This window comes from Stegostoma tigrinum, chromosome 29 (genome assembly GCF_030684315.1).
Source record: "Stegostoma tigrinum isolate sSteTig4 chromosome 29, sSteTig4.hap1, whole genome shotgun sequence".
Classification (NCBI taxonomy): domain Eukaryota; kingdom Metazoa; phylum Chordata; class Chondrichthyes; order Orectolobiformes; family Stegostomatidae; genus Stegostoma; species Stegostoma tigrinum.
In genome coordinates this window covers 15,735,321-15,753,646 of record NC_081382.1, presented here as the reverse complement: position 1 = coordinate 15,753,646, position 18,326 = coordinate 15,735,321, and the positions used below count along the sequence as shown (strand labels likewise).

The following is an 18,326-nucleotide window of genomic DNA, read 5'->3' as shown; positions in this document are numbered from 1 at the left end:
TCCAGGAGTGGAGAACAAGAGCACACAAGGAAAATCAGAGTAGATATGAGATTCCGGTAAAAATGATCCTCTTTGCTAATATTAACAGTTGTGTTTTACCTGACCTTATCATGCAGAGTTGCAGACTATGGTCACTTGCTTTCAGGCTTTATCTCAAGTGGTTGTTTACTGATTGAGAAATCAGTCTCCCAGCACAATTCCCAATAAATCGGTGTTTTAGTGGGGGAATGCCCTTAGTGAATTGCCTGAGGAACCTTGAAGATTTAGAAGACCATCCATTTTATCTCAATCAGAATATTGTTTTGCGTGATTATTTTGTACTTGCAATATAGCAAACAGGCTAAGAATAATATACCTTTTTAAAAAAAAAATGGGCATTAAGAAAACAACAACATTGACCGGTTCAGGTTGTGTGAATTTTATAGCCCTTGGAAGATAGGGTATGGGGTCACCATTGCTTGTGCATTCCGTAGCAAGAAAGCAAACCAGGAGAGCAAGAAGGTCAAGGCAGCTGAACCATTAAGAAAAATTGAAATTGCAATTCTGTTCTGTTTTTATTCCAAAAAATCTCATTAAACTATTTGATGGACTCGTTATGTGGAAGGAGACTTGTATTCTTTCATTTACATTTTAGGTAGGTATCCCAACAGAATTGAATAACCTTTCCACTTATTTACTTGAACATTTATAATTAGGCTTATTATTACTTGATCAATTTTACTCAGTGCAGAAAATTAACACAACAGTATGAATAGTTACTTTTCGTAACAAAGATATCTAAGAGTTTGCTATACTAGGCATTTTAACACTGCCATGTCTAAACAGATCAAAGACTTTACATGAGTATGCGAGGACTATATTTAAAATATCCTAGACAAGCATTATAGAACATGTAATCAATGCATGACTTTTTAACTAGTATATTCAAGTTTCTTTTTTGATTGTACGAAAATTTTCCTTCACATGAATAAACACGTTACCTTCCTGAACTTGACATCTGCTTCCAAAGGAAACAGGAAAAGGGGATTTTCGAGCCCCTAGGAAAATAGCACTTTGCAGAAATGTAACATTTTGCTTTTCACTTTCCCATCAGTGAGGTAAATTTCAAGAAAATATAGCGAAACATTCATGTAACCTTTACTCTGTTGACATTATACTATGCTACTAATGACTGATTGTTAGCAGATGGCCTCTGCTTTTTAGTAAAAAGCAACTTGCTTTTTGAAAAATGTTTACAAAATTAATTTAATTTTTATAAATCCTGTTGATGCTTTGGCCGACCTAAACACTTTCTTTTTCTTAAGCTCATCACCATTCTGAATTGCAGTGATTCAAATGGTGAGAATATGTTGCAGCTCACAGCATAATGATGCACAACAGGGAAGTTTTGGGGAGAGAGAGGGGGAAATCCTTAGCTGGTGGTTGGTAGCATGGGGTTATATTTGGATTTCCAAACTTATGAATCCATAAATGCTTCGATTCAACATAACACGCTGTCAAACAAAAATTGGTACAAATTGCTGAGTGCCTCGTTAATTAAATGTGATGTAAAAGCACATTCCCTAATTTAACTCCTCCACTTGTCCTATGAGTCATAATAATGCATGAAGAGCTTGCTTTCAAAATATCTTACAGCTTTTTATGTTTCTTGGATGTAGGGCTTTACGACAAATGTTTTTCATCCCGGGACAGAGGATGGTCTCTTGGGATTCAGTCCGTGAGTGACTTGGGTAACAGGGATCCACGATTCTTCTTCTCCCTAAAAACAGATAGAGCTCGCAAAATGACCACCATCACAGCCCATCAGAAATACCACGCTAACCAATGGGTACATTTGGCAGTAACATATGATGGACATAAAATGAAATTGTACGTCAATGGAGCGCAAGTGGCCGTGAGCAATGAACAAGTAGGTGATATCTTCAGCTCATTAAGCAGAAAGTGCAAAGTATTAATGCTTGGTGGAAACTTCCAGAATCAGAACTACCGTGGTTACATGGCTGACTTCAGTTTGTGGAGTGAAGGAAGAAATCAGGGGAAAATAAGTGAAGACATGAAACACCATGCTAAGAAAAACAGTGAGTTAGTCTTACATGACAGCTTTCAGGATGTGGAAATTCACTGGCTAACTGTGAAGGACAGTAAATATCCTCATGTGGAACTAAAACATCACAATGGCTGGTTTTCAAATACTAATCTGCAGCCACCTCCTTGTGGCCAAACTGTCTGCGATAATGTCGAAGTCATAACAAGCTACAATAAACTCTTCAATTTTCGCAAGCTAAAGACTGTCCGCTACAGGGTTGTCAATGTCTACGATGACAATCATCAGAAACCTACTGTTACAAAAGAACAAATAGAACTTCAGCACCGACATTTAAACAACGCCTTTCGTACGTATAACATCACCTGGGATCTTACAGTTTTGGATGTCAAGAATTCCTCTCTGAGAAATCGCCTTATTTTGGCCAACTGTGATATAAGTAAAATTGGGAATGGGGATTGTAACTTGGAATGTGACCACACACTAACAGGAAATGATGGTGGAGATTGCAAACCATTGCGACGTCTAGCTTTGTTAAAGAAGAAAGGAGATGGGGTGTGTGATATGGAATGCAATGATGAACTGTACAAATTTGATGATGGTGATTGCTGCAATCCAAATGTGACTGATGTAACAAAGACATGTTTTGACCCGAAATCACCCTACAGGTAGTATTAGTTATTATGTTCAATCATCACTGAATAATTTCTATGATATATATATATTTTGAGTCTCAAAACAAATAAATGCCTCTGAAAGTTAATTTTTTTTTAAAGATTAATACTTTTTACAGTAAAGAAATGGTTCAATTACCTATTCATTCAATTCTTTATTGTTTACTTGATATGATGTAATTGTCACAAGTAATTGTGCATTGCCTTTTTAGAAACTTTAGCTCCCATCTAGGCAAAAACTAGATCTGTAGCTCCTTATCGTAAAAACTTGAACGTTAGGTGAAAAGCCCTGTGGCTAAGTAAAAATGAACATTTGTTAATTCTTTACATTTCTGTTTCATGCTTAATAATCAATAGTAATTAATTCCAAATTTGCCCTTCAATGGACAATGTCAATTCACCTACTTTTCCATGAGAAAGGGTTTTTTCAAGCCTTTTAACATAAATTTGTCTGGGATATTGTGCATAATTTTAATTATATTTCCTTAGGGATGAAATTAGTCCAGCCCAGCAGCACATATCAGGCTCAAGGTAAATTGGCAGTTTGGTTTCTTATTGCACCCAATCTCCCTTCCACTGAAATTTATAGTATCAATGGAAAATAAAAACTAACATGATGAACATTTGGCTGCCAAATCATATGAGACTATGTTGCACTGCTGGTGTACACCAATTTCAACATCATAATTGAAATTAATGTATATGAGTGCCAAAATTAAGAGCAAGAGTAGAGCATTTGGCTATTCAATCAGATCATCGCTGATCCAATTACTCTACATTCCCAGCTACCCCAAAAAGACTTTCACCTCCTTCTTCATCAAGACTTTATGTATCTCTGCCTTAAAAATAGCAAAAGGCCTCCTGTCATATTTTGAGGAAGAGAGTTTTGAAGATACCTGATTCTGTGAGAAAAGAAAATCTCATCTTGGTCTTCATGGGCAGCCCCTCATTTTTAAGGAATGACCTCTAGTTCTAGATTCCCCCATAAGAAGAAACATCCTTCCCAAATCCACCCTGGCAAGACACATCAGGATCTCCAACTCTACCCTTTCAGAATATGTACATTTTGAGGAAAGTTGCTGCCTTAATCATTCGAGATAAAGAATATTGACTTTGACATTGAGATTGTAGGACGTCAAATGTGATCCAATATTATTAGGTTATTTGAAACCAGTGTAATTAATCTCTTGAAGATTGCTGAAGTGATCTGTATCATGAAGTTCTCAGCTCATTGTCCATCATAAGCTTCCACTTGGATAAAGAAAATATATTTTAGCAACAAGATGTTGTTTTACATTTTCTGAAGCTAGGCAATGATAAGTTTTCGCTGGTTATTTCATTCTTTGTGAATGGTGTGCTGAAGAAGTGGTGGGCTATATGAGAATTTTAAGGGCTCTTTTTCTGTGCCAGTGAAAAGTAAAAACAGCATTTGTGTACTTAAGAGTCTTTCGTACAAATCAACTTGGCTTAGATAGTAGAACTGCTGCCTGAAATGCAAGGCTTTGAACGTAAACTGAACTGCAGGACATGAGTTTGTCGTCTAGATTGACATTTGGTTTTAGTACAGGGGGATTATTGCATTATGAGCAATGGTATATTTTAGGTGAGGTAACAAACAAAGTTCTTGCATGTAGGTTTTTGTAAGTTCCAAAGACTCTCCAGTACATTTGCATGAAGAGCCAACATTCTTGTTGGAATCCTGGCCATTACCTCTCCCCTCACGGCAAGATACACTAATATATATCATCATGCTATTTTTAGGATCTTGAAGTGTGCAAAATTCTTGTTCTGTGTGTGTAATTAACAACTGTGAATGGCGTTTTTTTTTAATTGAGACTTTTCTGAGATGTTTGTTAGGGCTATTGTAGATGTAAATCAATGTTTACTTTGTTTTCAGAGGAATTTTACATGCCCAAAGGCTCAAAAATGTTGTAAAACCTTAGACTTGATTCATAAGAGGCTTAGTTGAACCTAGCAAATGAAGAATTGTGTCTCTGATGAAGGGTCTAGGCCCGAAACGTCAGCTTTTGTGCTCCTGAGATGCTGCTTGGCCTGCTGTGTTCATCCAGCCTCACATTTTATTATCGAAGAATTGTGAGACCTGTTTTTATAGTTCAAAATTGTTTCTCCAACCGGAATTTGCCAATGGAGACTGTTGCTGGTCTTTTTTGGATAAATTTCGACTTTTGGTTTGATTTTGGAGGCCAACTCTGTCCTGTTGAGCAAAGTCCAGTGATAGATAGTACATTGGACAATAACAATGTTGAGAATGACAACATCAATAGGAAAATTAGACTCAAATTCTGGAAGGAAGATTAAGATTCTTCAGTGTGTTCAAGTCGCCTTCAAGCTACCAGTATCTAGGCTCTATAAGAGACATGCTGCATATTTTCCAGCGGCAGTCCAACACCCTGGGCTAGATTCCAAATTACTAACAGGATTGGGAAGGCACGAGGGCTGGATTTAAAAATGTTACCAAAGCTTCTGGGAAGCACTTCAGTTTTCTACCTGAACACCATCCTGATGGCTTATTTCTTCATAGCCACTCGATCGAGATCCTGGCCCTCCTTCCTAACAGTACTGTAGGTGTGCTTACACCACATGGCCTGCTGTGGTTCAAGCAGGTGGCTCATTACCATCTCCTCAACAGCAGTTGAAGACTCGTAATATGCACTGGCTTACCCAATGACTCCAACATTCACCTCCCCCCAAAAAAAGGATAAAGGGAGAAGGAAGAGAGTCACAAACTTTCTTGCTTCCAATTGTCAGCTGTTATGTTCCTTGGGCAACATGGAGTGGAATTTTCAATTTGGAAAGTAAAAGGCAGAGACATAAGGATTTGGTAGATTTTGTGAATGCACGTACATATGAATTAGTAGCAAAGGGGGTCACTCAGCCACATCAACCTGCTGTTCTATACGATAGGATCATGGCTGATCTGTTATGAGTTTTGAACTTTTCATTCTCATCTACCATTGATAATCTTTGATTCGCTTGCCTAACAATAATCTATTCACCTCCAGCTTAAAAAAAATTAATGACCTGCCTCCATCTCCACTTTTTGTAGTAGGGAGTTCCAAAGTTGGACAAATCTCTGAGAGAAATCTTATTTCTGACCTAAATTTTAAAATGTGCTCCCTTGTTCTGAAGTTACCCACAAGAAGAACCATATTTCCATTATGCAACTTTTCAGGATTGTTCAAGATCATAGTCAACCCTCTCCCTACTAAACTCCAGTAGAAATAAACTTAGTCAATCCTACAATTCTGCATAAGACAACCAGTTATTCCAGGTATCATCTAAGAAACCTTGTCTGAACTACTTCCAAAACCTTTCCATTCCTGTCTTAAATGATAAATCCAAACTACACACAGTGTTCAAGATGTAGTTTCACCAATACCGTATACCTCTTCTGAGGGGCCGTATAGAGCCCTCAGAATTCTATAATCATTCTCCATTTAATTGCTGATGTACTTTTTTAATTATTCAGGCCAATGAAAACATCTTTACATTTTCATACATTATAGTGCACAAGCCATTTTTTTTTGCCCACTCGCACAACCTGCTTTTTTTATTTATCTGCTGCCTCAATGTCCTCTTCAAAAAATATTATTCCATTTATTTTGTGTCAACTGTAAATTTAGTTATTACTGCTCTCATTTAAGTCATTGATATAACTTGTAAAAAACCAGGGTTCCGTTTCTCAATAGGACTCCATGCTATGAGCTGCTAATTAGTTAAGAAAAAAGAGGAGCTACTTTCTAGTTTCTTCCAGCTAGTCAGTCTTTTATCCATGCTAGTACACATGAGATCCTACTTTGCATAATAACCTTTTATTGTCAAATTGTGATATGCTTCAGAATTCCATGTATAGTACATCTGTTGGCCCTTTATCATCCACCGTGCATTTTACTCCTTCAAAGATTGTAATAAATTGGTTAAACATGACCTCCCTTTCACTAAACTATGCCCATTGCGTCCTGATTACCTTGGCATTTTCTAAGTACGCTGTTATAAGCTCTTTAATGACCATTTCTAACATCCTCGCCATAGCAGAAATCGAGCTAACAGCCCTATAGTTTCCTGTATTCTGCCTCTCTCCCTTCTTGTATGGAGCAGTTACATTTGCTTCTTTCAAGCCTGATGGAACCTATCCTGAAACAAGTGAATCTTTGAAAATTAATACAAATGCATCTACTGCCACATTAATCATGCCTGAAGACCCAAGAATGAAGACCATCAGGATGTGTAGACTTAACAGCTTACACATCCATCAGTTTGCTCGGTACTACTTCCCTATTGATTGAAATTTCAACAAGTCCCTCTCTTCTCTTCCACTGCAAGATTCACAACTATTATTGGAATCCTGTTTGTATCTTCCGTGGAGAAGGCAGAAGCAATTCTTGGTTTCTGTATTAGTTATCATTCAGAAAAGCTTTCATACAGAAAAGATTTACAAGGATATTACTGGGACAGGATGGTTTGAGTTATAACGCGAGGCTGAATAGGCTGGGATAACAAAGTGTAGAGCTGGATGAACACAGCAGGACAAGCAACATCTTAGGAGCACAAAAGCTGACCGTTCAGGCATAGACCCTTCATCAGAAAAGGGAGAGGGGGAGAGGTTTCTGAAATAAATAGGAAGAGAGGGGGAGGCGGATTGAAGATGGATAGAGGAGAAGATAGGTGGAGAGGAGACAGACAAGTTAAATGGGCGGGGATGGAGCCTGTAGAGGTGAGTATAGGTGGGGAGTTAGGGAGGGGATAGGTCAGTCCAGGGAGGACAGACAGGTCACGAGGGCGGGATGAGGTTAGTAGGAAGGAAATGAGTGTGCGGCTTGAAGTGGGAGAAGGGATGGGTGAGAGGAAGAACAGGTTAGGGAGGCGGGGACGAGCTGGACTGGTTTTGGGATGCAGTAGGGGGAGGGGAGATTTTGAAGCTTGTGAAATCCACACTGATACCATTGGTCTGCAGGGTTCCCAAGCGGAATATGAGTTGCTGTTCCTGCAACCTTTGGGTGGCATCGTTGTGGCACTGCAGGAGGCCCATAGGCTGGGGCTTTTTTCCAATGGAGATTTGAAGGCTGAGGGTTGACCCAATATAAAATCATGAAAGGCATCGATAAGGTGAAGAGCAAAGGTCATTTCCCTAGGGTAGTGGAGACCAAAACTAGAGGGCATAGGGTTAAGGTGCGATGGTAGGATTTAAAAGGGACCTCGGGGCAACTTTTTCATGAAGAGGTTGTTATGTATAATGTATGTAAAGCCAGGGAAATTGGTAGAGGTTGGCACAATTACAACATTTCAGAGACATTTGGGTAAGTACATGAACAGGAAAGGCTTGGGGGTTATGGGTCAAATGCAGGAAAATGGGACTGCTTCAGTTTCACAAACCAGATCAGTATGGCAAAGTTGAATTGAAGGGTCTATTTCTGTGCTGTAAGTTCTGTAAGTATGGCAACTTTCATGTCATCCTTGAACCTCCAAACTGCTGCCTGCTGTTTGCATCAAAATATTGATAGACCTCACATGGTTATTGTCTGCCTTTGTTCCTCACACTCTGTAGGAAGTTCTTGTTTGCTGGTAACTTAGTGGAACAAAGTGGCTACTAGGTTAATCTCCAGCACGTTTAGAACATCTACATTTACAAGTAATCTCTTGTAAGTGATACAATTGCAACAGAAATTTGTGGTACAGAAATTTTTCAGGCATCATGTTCCCCACCCTGTTTTCTAAATCCAGATCCTTTTGTCATCTTTGTTATCTTCTTTCTCCCATTTGTTTTTCTTAGCTCTAAAATCATCAAATCCCTTAATCTAGTTTTGACTTTTTTAAAAATGAATATTTTGGAAATACAATTGTATACAGTTGTCGTATTTTCACTTATCTTCTCATGTCTCAATCACCATATCATGTGGTTATTATAATCTTAGTCATATTTCAGTTGTTCTTTCAGTCCATTAGAAGAAGTGAAACAAACAGAAGTGTATCTGAATATGCCCTTAGATCTAGCTTTCCTAAAACTTTTTTGTTAGTCATTGGGAAGCAAGTTTATGTAGATAGAATGTAGGAAAGGCAGTCTCAGTATGGTGCCTAAGGAATCTATTACATTACCTTCCTTTGTGCATAGACTCTCAAAGGCAAAACACATTCAAATGCACAATGAACCTTATCTTAGTATAAATCTACATACTACAGAGGTTTATTGCATTATATCGGACTTTTACTTCAGTTGTATGTATTTGTGGAATTGTTATCAGTCTATCCTGGTGATAATGCTGGTATCAAAGATCTATGCAAAATGATGGAGTACCCTTGGACCCACTTTAAATGATTGGTGATAAGATCGGTTCTGAGAGAGCAGCAGACTGTTAAGAAGGTGCCATTACCTGTAGACATAGCCTCACCCCCTACAGAGTGATGATCGAATAACAGGACAAAACGTTTCCTAGTCAGCCTCCAGGTAACTCTTTTATTGTGAGCATTATAATTAAATATTGTTCTCACCTTTCGTCTGGCATTATTGGCAACATCCCACAGTCTCAATCCTGATTTATTTACTTTGCACTGATGGTTTCATGCAGAGAATTCACAGGTTAGAAGAGAAAGAGAGAGAAATTAATTTCTTCCCAACATCATCTACATTTGTCATAGTGTCAATCTACAAGCTACTGAAAAAAAAATCAAAATTTATATGAGTAATGTGCTCCAAATGCAGAATGTCTAAACTCCCTGCCATGTGGATATAAGTATAAAAGATGCACACAGATACGAAATGGTCACGAATAAGTCCGATGTAGAACTTAGTTCAAACTGCTTTATCCAGAAAGTAATTAAAGTGTGGAACTTACTACCAGACGACATCGTTGATGGGAATGTCCCCCGTTAATTTCAGAGAATCTGGATCAAGAGGCCACAGTGAGATTATACAGAAAGGGTTAGAACAAAGGGATGAGAGAAGATTTGGGTGGAATATAAACACTGGTGTGGACCACTGGGCCAAATGGCTAATTGCTGTGAGATATCTATGCATTCCTATGTAATGGATAGTGAGTTATTATTTTGTCTGTGTTCTCAAAAATAATTGGAAATTCCAAAATAGTTTCACCAACTGTAATAACTTGGAAAGGCTGAATAAAAAGAAACATTGTTTATTGTAGAACATCAAAATGGCTCCACTACACAGGGCTTACAACGCTGGTCCTAGCTTGGGACAGACTGTTCTTGTGACCTGTTCCTGAAACTGCTTTGAGTCAACCTGTTTAGAATGTTATGACACATCTCTGGAGCAAGCGGGTCTTGGACCCAGGCCTGCTGGCTTAGAGGTTGGGACACTACCGCTCCACCACAAGAGCTCTCTGCATCTGCTTTATTGTTATTTTCAGCAACCAGTTTGGACATGCTATGTCACACATGCAGGGAAGGTGGGACTTGAACATAAGCCTCCTTGTTCAGGAGTAGGGATGTTACCATTGCACCACAAAAGTGCTTTTTTAACTGGGTCTGCTTTATAAACAAAAGGCTCAGGTTAGGAGTTTCAGCTGGGCAGACCTTTGCATGTAACCAAAGGAACTCATAATCAACAAGCTCAGTAGGGAGATTAGGTATTGATTCCCCATGGGCCTTGTAGGGGTTATCACACCAACATTATACAATGCAATGCCACCACTTAGACTTCAAGAAACACAGTACATAGTGGAATTGAGAAAACAACTATTTTATCCTTTTGTGAAAATTTGCTCTCAGATAGTTGGACACATTTTCAGTAAGATTTGGTTGGGCAAGGGTGAGAAAGAGGTAGTGATTAGTTTAATAAATTGTTCTTTGAATGATTCTTGGAGAAGAGCATTGAGACCCTGTTTAGCTGGTTATTTAAGAATCTCACAACACTGAAGACTATAATCTGATGTGCAATTTTAATAATTGTGCTTTCATACCCACATCTCAACTTAAACCAACTTGGGAGGAGACACGATCCTAATGTATATGTTTGAGAAATTGGAATACAATGACATTAAAACTAAAATTTGCTCTATTGCACAGGATATTTATTCAGTCATTACACATTATTGCATTTTTGAAGGTTGAACTATTTTCAGACTTGACTTTACCTTTCAACTGTCTGGAAACATTTTACTTATTGTGTTAATTATTGGGGTTGATGGCACCATTTTCTTACTTTTGGAGAATGTGTTACTTAGTCTGGAAACAGAGCTTTATGGGGAAAGCATGCCCTGTATTACTGGATCACAACTGTCCGGCAACAGGATGAGACTTATTAGAATCTGAAGACTGAGTGAGGAATTTAGATAAACTTATCAGAAAGACCACAGGTTTGATACCAGCCCTTTCCCAGATTGCTGGGACTGCAGTTGAGTAGAATTGCAGTTGGCATGATTGGTAAACACAGGAGAGAAAGTGCACTCATGCTTCCTGCTCCTGGTGACTGGCCAGTGCCTCTGCTAAACATGTGTGATGTGGGACAGGATTAAACTGACCGTGATTCCTTCCATACTTGTATGGCCTGCTTACATTCACTGTCGTAGGCTCACACATGAGGAATGGCAAGAATGTCAGAAACTGTAAAACATTACCTCAGTAGCCTCAGGAGATAACAAATAGTACATTGTAGTTTTGGCGTTGTGAGCAAGAAAAAAGTCTTTCAGAGCCATATTTGAAAAAAAATCCATCAATTCCTTTTGTGGTTGTTTTACGTAGAATTAAGTCAACTCTTCAGCACAGAATCAGGCCATTCAGCCCAATTGATGTATGCAACCATTTCTGTTCTACATAAGCCTTCTTTCCTGCTTTTTTGTACAGCCAGTCAGCATTTTTAGTATTCTTTCCTCTTCCATTTTCTGTTCAAGCTTGAACCTAAATGTGCTATGATATTTACCTAAACTGTTCCTGATGCTATCAAGCTTCATATTCTAACCATTTTCTGAATAAAAATGTTTCTTCTGAATTCCCCATTGTTTGCAAGATTTAAAATATGTTAATAAATAATCGATTTAACATTTCAAGGAGCACACAAAATTCTTTGGACACACACACAATGTCTGTCTGGTGGTGAACACTGCCAAGCTCTTCATCTTAAATTAGGGTGGAGCTGTCCAAACAAAACAGAGTGAGATCTGAAGTGAAACTTTCTTCATGGCTATCTTGATCTCGATATACAATTTCAGAGAGCTTCAGTGTATTCAGCAATGTAAGAGTTAATGCCACGAATCTCTAATTTCCTGTCTCTCCCTATCCCACCCACAGACATATCATATCATTTAATGATATCTGAGAGTTTCACTTAGCTCCAAGGTAAGTACATGGTGAGGTTAATCAGAGCAGCCTGATTATGATAGTGGGGTCTGAAACAAACTACTGTTTCAGTTCATGATCTAAGTGGTCAGAAATATTTAGAATCTAGCAGAATTTATTTGTGGCCAGACATTTTCACAGGCAAGTTGTAAGATGATTGTAATTTATGTGGATGCCAGGAAAGATGTTGACTTTCTTGTTGGGATAACTCCATAGCTGCCCTCCACAACTTTGCAGAAGCAGTCATGTTTCTTTGTCAGCCAAGGCAGGTCATATTTGCAAGCTTCTCTGTCATGAGTGCGATTGCAGTTGAGCCTTAACCCTAGTCAACATTCAGGTGTATGGAGAGAGATGATGGGAACTGCAGATGCTGGAGAATCCAAGATAACAAAGTGTGAAGCTGGATGAACACAACTGGCCAAGCAGCATCTTAGGAGCACAAAAGCTGACGTTTCAGGCCTAGACCCCTGGATTGACCTATCTCCTCCCTACCTTCCCACCTATACTCCCCTCTCCACCTATCTTCTCCTCTATCCATCTTCGGTCCGCCTCCCCCTCCCTCCCTATTTATTTCAGAGCCCTCTCCCCATCCCCCTCTCTGATGAAGGGTCTAGGCCCGAAACGTCAGCTTTTATCCCCCTCCAAATGTTATTTATTTCAATAATTACTCATCCAACTTAGTAGTGGCTTTCACATTTCTATGTGATGTCTTTACCCTTTCCCACATATTTTCTACTGTAATCCTCTGTTCTTGTCAATTCATTGAGAGTTACTTTGTTTCTCTACCTTGAGAGCATTTTATAATGACTGAATGTAAGAAGTGCTGTAAGTTTCTTGTGTGTGGCACAAGGAGGAAGGGTGAATTTCGAGAGTTGTGATTTTAGCTGCTGTTACAGATATCTTTTCTCTAAGCATGACATTGCAAAGACAGGGTAAAGGAGCCATTTGTGCTACACTTTTGATCAAAGAGAGAGAGAAAAAAAATCAGAACCTGACCTTAGAAATTATCTAGGATCGTGTTCAGGACCAAATATGGTAGTAAACCTGTCAACTTGTACTGATTATGCCCTTGGCATAAGTTCAAAATAATGAATTTGGCAAATATACTTTTGAAAATTAATTTTGCTTAATCTTTAATGGGACAATAGCTGTATAATTAGATTTGCTTCATTGGCACTTTCTATTGCTGACATGAAGTAATCCCTTAATACAAGTTTAAGGATTAGATATTTCATGTTGCTCACTTCTTTGTAATTGTTTAATATCAGCAAGCTTATCCACAGCGTTCTCATCGCAACCTTTGCCCTGCTGCTTTAAATCTTTTCCTTGCCTTTGATGTATGCCCAGATTTTGCTAATACAAGCTCTGTTAGCTATTCAAATGTACTTAGTAAACTATGAGGACAAAAACGTATGTTAAGGTGATGAGCTCTTAAGCAGTTATCTTTATTTTCACTGAGATGCTGAAATGCTTTTATGATTTGTAACTTTTCTATCTTTGAAACTATTTTTTGTTTGACCTCCGTAATGTTCTGTCATTTTTATACTCCATATCCAATTCTTTCTCATAAGTCTCTTTCATTTCTGGATCTGATATCTCTTCTTACTGAAAACTGGTATCTATTGTCACAAACAATGCTACAGTTGTTTCATCCTTTCCAAATTTGCTATTCTTATGGGATGTCAATGTTGACTGATCCAATTTAAAATCTCTGAAAAGTGGCACTAATGATCATGAGAAAGTGACAGATTTTGTTTGATAGCAAAATGTTTAATTTTGGCAAAAAAGCTGCAGTGATCAGTGATGGAAAAGTTTCAGACTTGACACCACAGTTTATTTCTAGTGGGTCAGTATAAAATGACAATGAAACCTCCACTAAAGTTCAAGCCTTTCAGCAAATACTGTTTCCTAATTTACACACAACACTTTGTGCTCAATATGATACAGGGTCCTGTCTTAGGCTGTTTAAGCTGTAACAAAAAGTTGCACTTCCATTTCTTGTACTACATTGTAATTAAGCGCAAGTGGACTTATGCAATGCAAGTAAGGATATAAAAGATAAAGTCATCATCTGTTCTAAGGAAAGGTCACTGAACCCGAAACGTTAACTCCACAGATTTCTCTCCACAGATGCTGCCAGACCCACTGAACGTTTTCAGCAATTTTTGTTTTGTTTCTGATTACCAGCATCGGTGGTTCTTTCGGTTTGTATTTTATAAAGTCGCCATAGCCCTACCAAACCAGACACAGCTCTCTCATTAGAGAGAGATGGTCATGGTTTAACCCAGGCCTCACTATATTTCAGGTGAGGAGAAAGTTTGAGAAGGAAGATCCTGTGTAGAAACCTCAGCCAGCGCAGGAACTGAACTCAGAGAGAGAGAGAGAGAGAGAGATCTCGGCTCATTTTCATTAAGGAAACTTAGAAACAGTTTTGTGATTAGGAAGAAGTTTTTTTATCCTCGTATCATTCTCCGATAATTCACGTGAACTCCATGTGCACTTCATAATTAGACCCATCTGGATTATTAACACATCACATGCAAAGCCATCTATTGCATTAGGAATTAAATCTATCAGTTATTTTGCATATCTTAGAATAAAAACATTGAAGATAACATTCAAGACTGATAACAATTTCATAACTGAAGTAAACAGGCAGGCAGCTTTTACTAGCACAATTAATATTTCCCACAACTTATGAGAGTCACTGGATTGTTACAATAAATGTTATTAATATTGCTGACATGTCATACTTCATAATTAATTAAATAAAGTTTGTATTAGACTATTTAAAATTGAGGTGATTTGAATCCAGATCTTGAAATTAGCCATTATTAGTGCCAGACAGGTGCATATGTTAAGGCTATCAAAATGCAATAGATGGCATTATCGGCAGGCTGTCTCGATTGCCAGAGATTCAGAGTAAATGAATAAATAGCTTCCTTAACCTGCAAGAGGATTGGGCACCATGGATACACATTCTCCTCAGACAGTCAGATGTGGGGATAGCACAAATGACAACTTGTATTTAGATAGTGCTTTCAACATCGAAATATATACCAAGGTGCGTCATAGAAGCATGATTTAGGAAAAGAAGTTTAGCCATGAAGCAGATATGAGGAAAAATGTCTTGAGCATGGCTGCAGATGTAGACTTAAGAAAGACAGTGATGTAGAGGAGTCTATGGAAGGAACTATCAATTATGGTCTTCGAGTTGCTGATGGCAGGGCTAACAATGGTGGGCTGATGCCAAGGGGCCTGAGTCAGGGAAACAAAATGTCCATGATTATGGATGGTGATTGCAGAGCAGTAGAAAATTACAGAGATTAAGAGGAGAAGACCTGTAGAGGTATTGAAACATAAAGGTGAGAATGTTAAGTTTTATATATTGAGCAATGATGAACGGCTGCATACTATTGAGGGAAAGGATGACAAATAGATGGGATTTTGTATGGCATTTAGGCAGCAGAAATGAACCACATGAGTTTACAAAGGAAGGAGGATGAGAGGGGAATTTTGAAGGAGGGGAGTCCAGGGTAATATAGGTATGTGTGTGAGCTTCGGCAAAAGATAAGCAAATTTGAGATATTTAGGCAGTGAAGTCTAATACCGAGTAGCTACTGAGTGTCTTTGCGCTTTTTATACTGTTATCGATAATTTGCAATCCTGTCTTTCCAGTCACCCACCTCACCTTTTGCTATCCAAGTTTTACTGATGTACTTGTAAATTACTACATTGTTGGTATTTCTTTCAGGAATTTTCTCATACTCCTTATCTTTCATTATTTTACTCTTTCCTTAAATTTTCATTATTATGTTTCTGAAAGTATAGTTGCCGAAAACTCTGAGTGGTTTCTTCAATAAATGAAATGTTGTCAAAATGGTGCCTTTGTAATATCAATTTTAAGATCATCACACTGTTGTTAGAGAGCTCCCACATGATACCTACTCTTCCCACTTTATGTAAAATAGTTCACTCTTACCCTTTTTTTAAAATTTGCCCTGGGGAACTCAGTATTTTTTAATGCAGTCAACTCATTTCAGTCCAAAACATAGATGGTTTAGTTAGGTTCCTGACCTCTGCTCCACCTCAGAGTTCTGCCTTCCCTGTTTGTAGTTCTTGCTGTGGTCTGTAACTTTGGTTGAACAAGGAGTAGGCATGTGGATGGATTGGAAAATAATTTGGTCATCCTTATGCTGATGGTAGCTCACAGAATCACTTTATCTGGAATGTTCTTCCAGTCTAAGCATCCGATAGAGAACAAAAGCACCTTAAATGCTTTTAAACTCATCACTCACTATGCATAATCGGCAAGTGAACATGTCTTGCCCATAACTAAGACATAAGGTCCCCTCAAGCCAACAAGCTGTTATATAACAATATACATGTACATGTCAATAACATTGTTAAATGTAATAAGACAGCAAAAGTCACACTTTGGAGACTTTGTAATGGTAGTATCAGTGGGCCAGCAATCCAAAGGCAGGCTAATGCCTTGCAGACACAATAGTGTCTCAGGTTCAAAACCCACTATGACAGCAGGTAGAATTTAAATTCAATTAACAAGCCTGGAATATTAAGTTAGTGTTAGTAATTGTGATCATAATACTATTGTTGATTGACATAAAAAACAATCTAGTACACTAATGTCCTTTAAGGAACAAAATTTGCCATCCTTACCTGCTGTGGTTGACATGTAACTACAGACCCATAGCAACATGATTAACTTTTAACTGGCGTCAAATAGTTAAAAATGCCATTCAGCTTATGGGCAATTAGGGATAGGTAACAAATGCCAGCCCTTCCAGCAATGCCCGCATCCCATGAAAGAGTAAGTTAAAAACATGAACATTGTCAGACAAAACTTACAACTGAATCCTTTTGACTGAATCTATTCAAACAGATGGTTACAAGCTTGGCCAAAGATATTGGTTTTAAGGAATATCTTTAAAATATAACCATTTGTGCCAACTTGTTGCAAATGACAGTATTCTGCAATTAGCAGCACATCAGATACACGCATGAATCTTGCAAAAGTGTTGTTGGAAGAAACTGGTCAGGAAAATATCAAGAAAAACTTCCGCAATGCCAACTTTTGATAATTGACCCATAAACTTTGGAATCATGTAGGAAATTTTTTTTGGCCCACAACAGATACTTATATTTGAGGTTTTTTGGTACTTTTATAATATATTTTTAATATTCTATATTTAAAGATGAAAGGTTAAGGATATTTTGTAAGTATAAAATTTTATTATGGTTTGTCTGGCCGACATCACCCAAGGTTAAATGATAAGTGATATTTTGCGCTATTTATCAATTGCAGATCCCTGTGAAAGGATAATGATATGCAGCTGTTCTTTAAAGATAACTTTTATGAACATTTTGACATTCTCAGCATCAGGCATGTTTAGTTCTTGAGAACTGGTCAGTTTTCTGTCACACTTATCATGTTTGGCAGGGTAGTGCGAAGTTTAATGTAATACGTTTTGTGATCTGAAATTTTCCCATCTCGTGTGGAAATGTCTAGTCACCCTGTTAGGATCAGTTGCTATAAGTTACTTCTTTGGACCCATTATGATCTCATAAGGAAAAAGTCTCTTTGCATTACTTAAAGATAACCATCTATAAAGATAAAAAGCAAAGATATTTAGAAGCTGTTCCTGAAGATGTTTTGATATGATTAATTCATAAATTGCTCTTGGAAACTCGGTAAGTAAACTTTGCGTATGTTCAGCAGCAGATAAAAAACATTCATACAAATGAACTTCATATCCAGCTTCATGCATATGTGTCATTTGACTATAAGTAGAAGTTCTGCTTTTTGTTAGTATTATATAGAACGTTTTTCTTAGTTAGTACCTTAACTAGGCAGATTTCAAAATATAGCAAAATATTAAATACATTTGTAAAGTTCAGGTTTATGATTTTACTACACTCAGCATGCAAATAACATTTCTTCTCCATTTGATTTTGAATGTGTTAGCTTATTGCTATTTGGTGGGCCATCCAAGTGCAACAGGGGAGCACAGTGGCTAGAGCAGCTGCCGTACAACACCAGCACCAGGCCAAGCAGCATCTCAGGAGCACAAAAGCTGAAGTTTCGGGGCTAGACCCTGCATCAGAGAGGGGGATGGGGAGAATGAACTGGAATAAATAGGGAGAGAGGGGGATGGTGGAGAGGAGAGTATAGGTGAGGAGGTAGGAAGGGGATAGGTCAGTCCAGGGAAGATGGACAGGTCAAGGAGGGGGGATGAGATGGAAGGTAGGGAATGGAGGTGTGGCTTGAGGTGGGA

General features: G+C 38.1%; 1 protein-coding gene across 3 annotated transcripts in view; it reads left to right on the top strand.

Annotated features, from left to right (window-relative positions):
• The window catches only part of LOC125465534 (pappalysin-1-like), a 316,341-nt gene that overhangs the window by 27,035 nt on the left and 270,980 nt on the right, over positions 1 to 18,326 (top strand). For all 3 annotated transcript variants that reach the window (XM_048559167.2, XM_048559166.2, XM_048559165.2), the window contains exon 2: positions 1,659 to 2,712. In XM_048559167.2, coding sequence (XP_048415124.2) covers positions 1,659 to 2,712 — 1,054 coding nt within the window. The remainder of the gene's footprint in view (positions 1 to 1,658; positions 2,713 to 18,326) is intronic.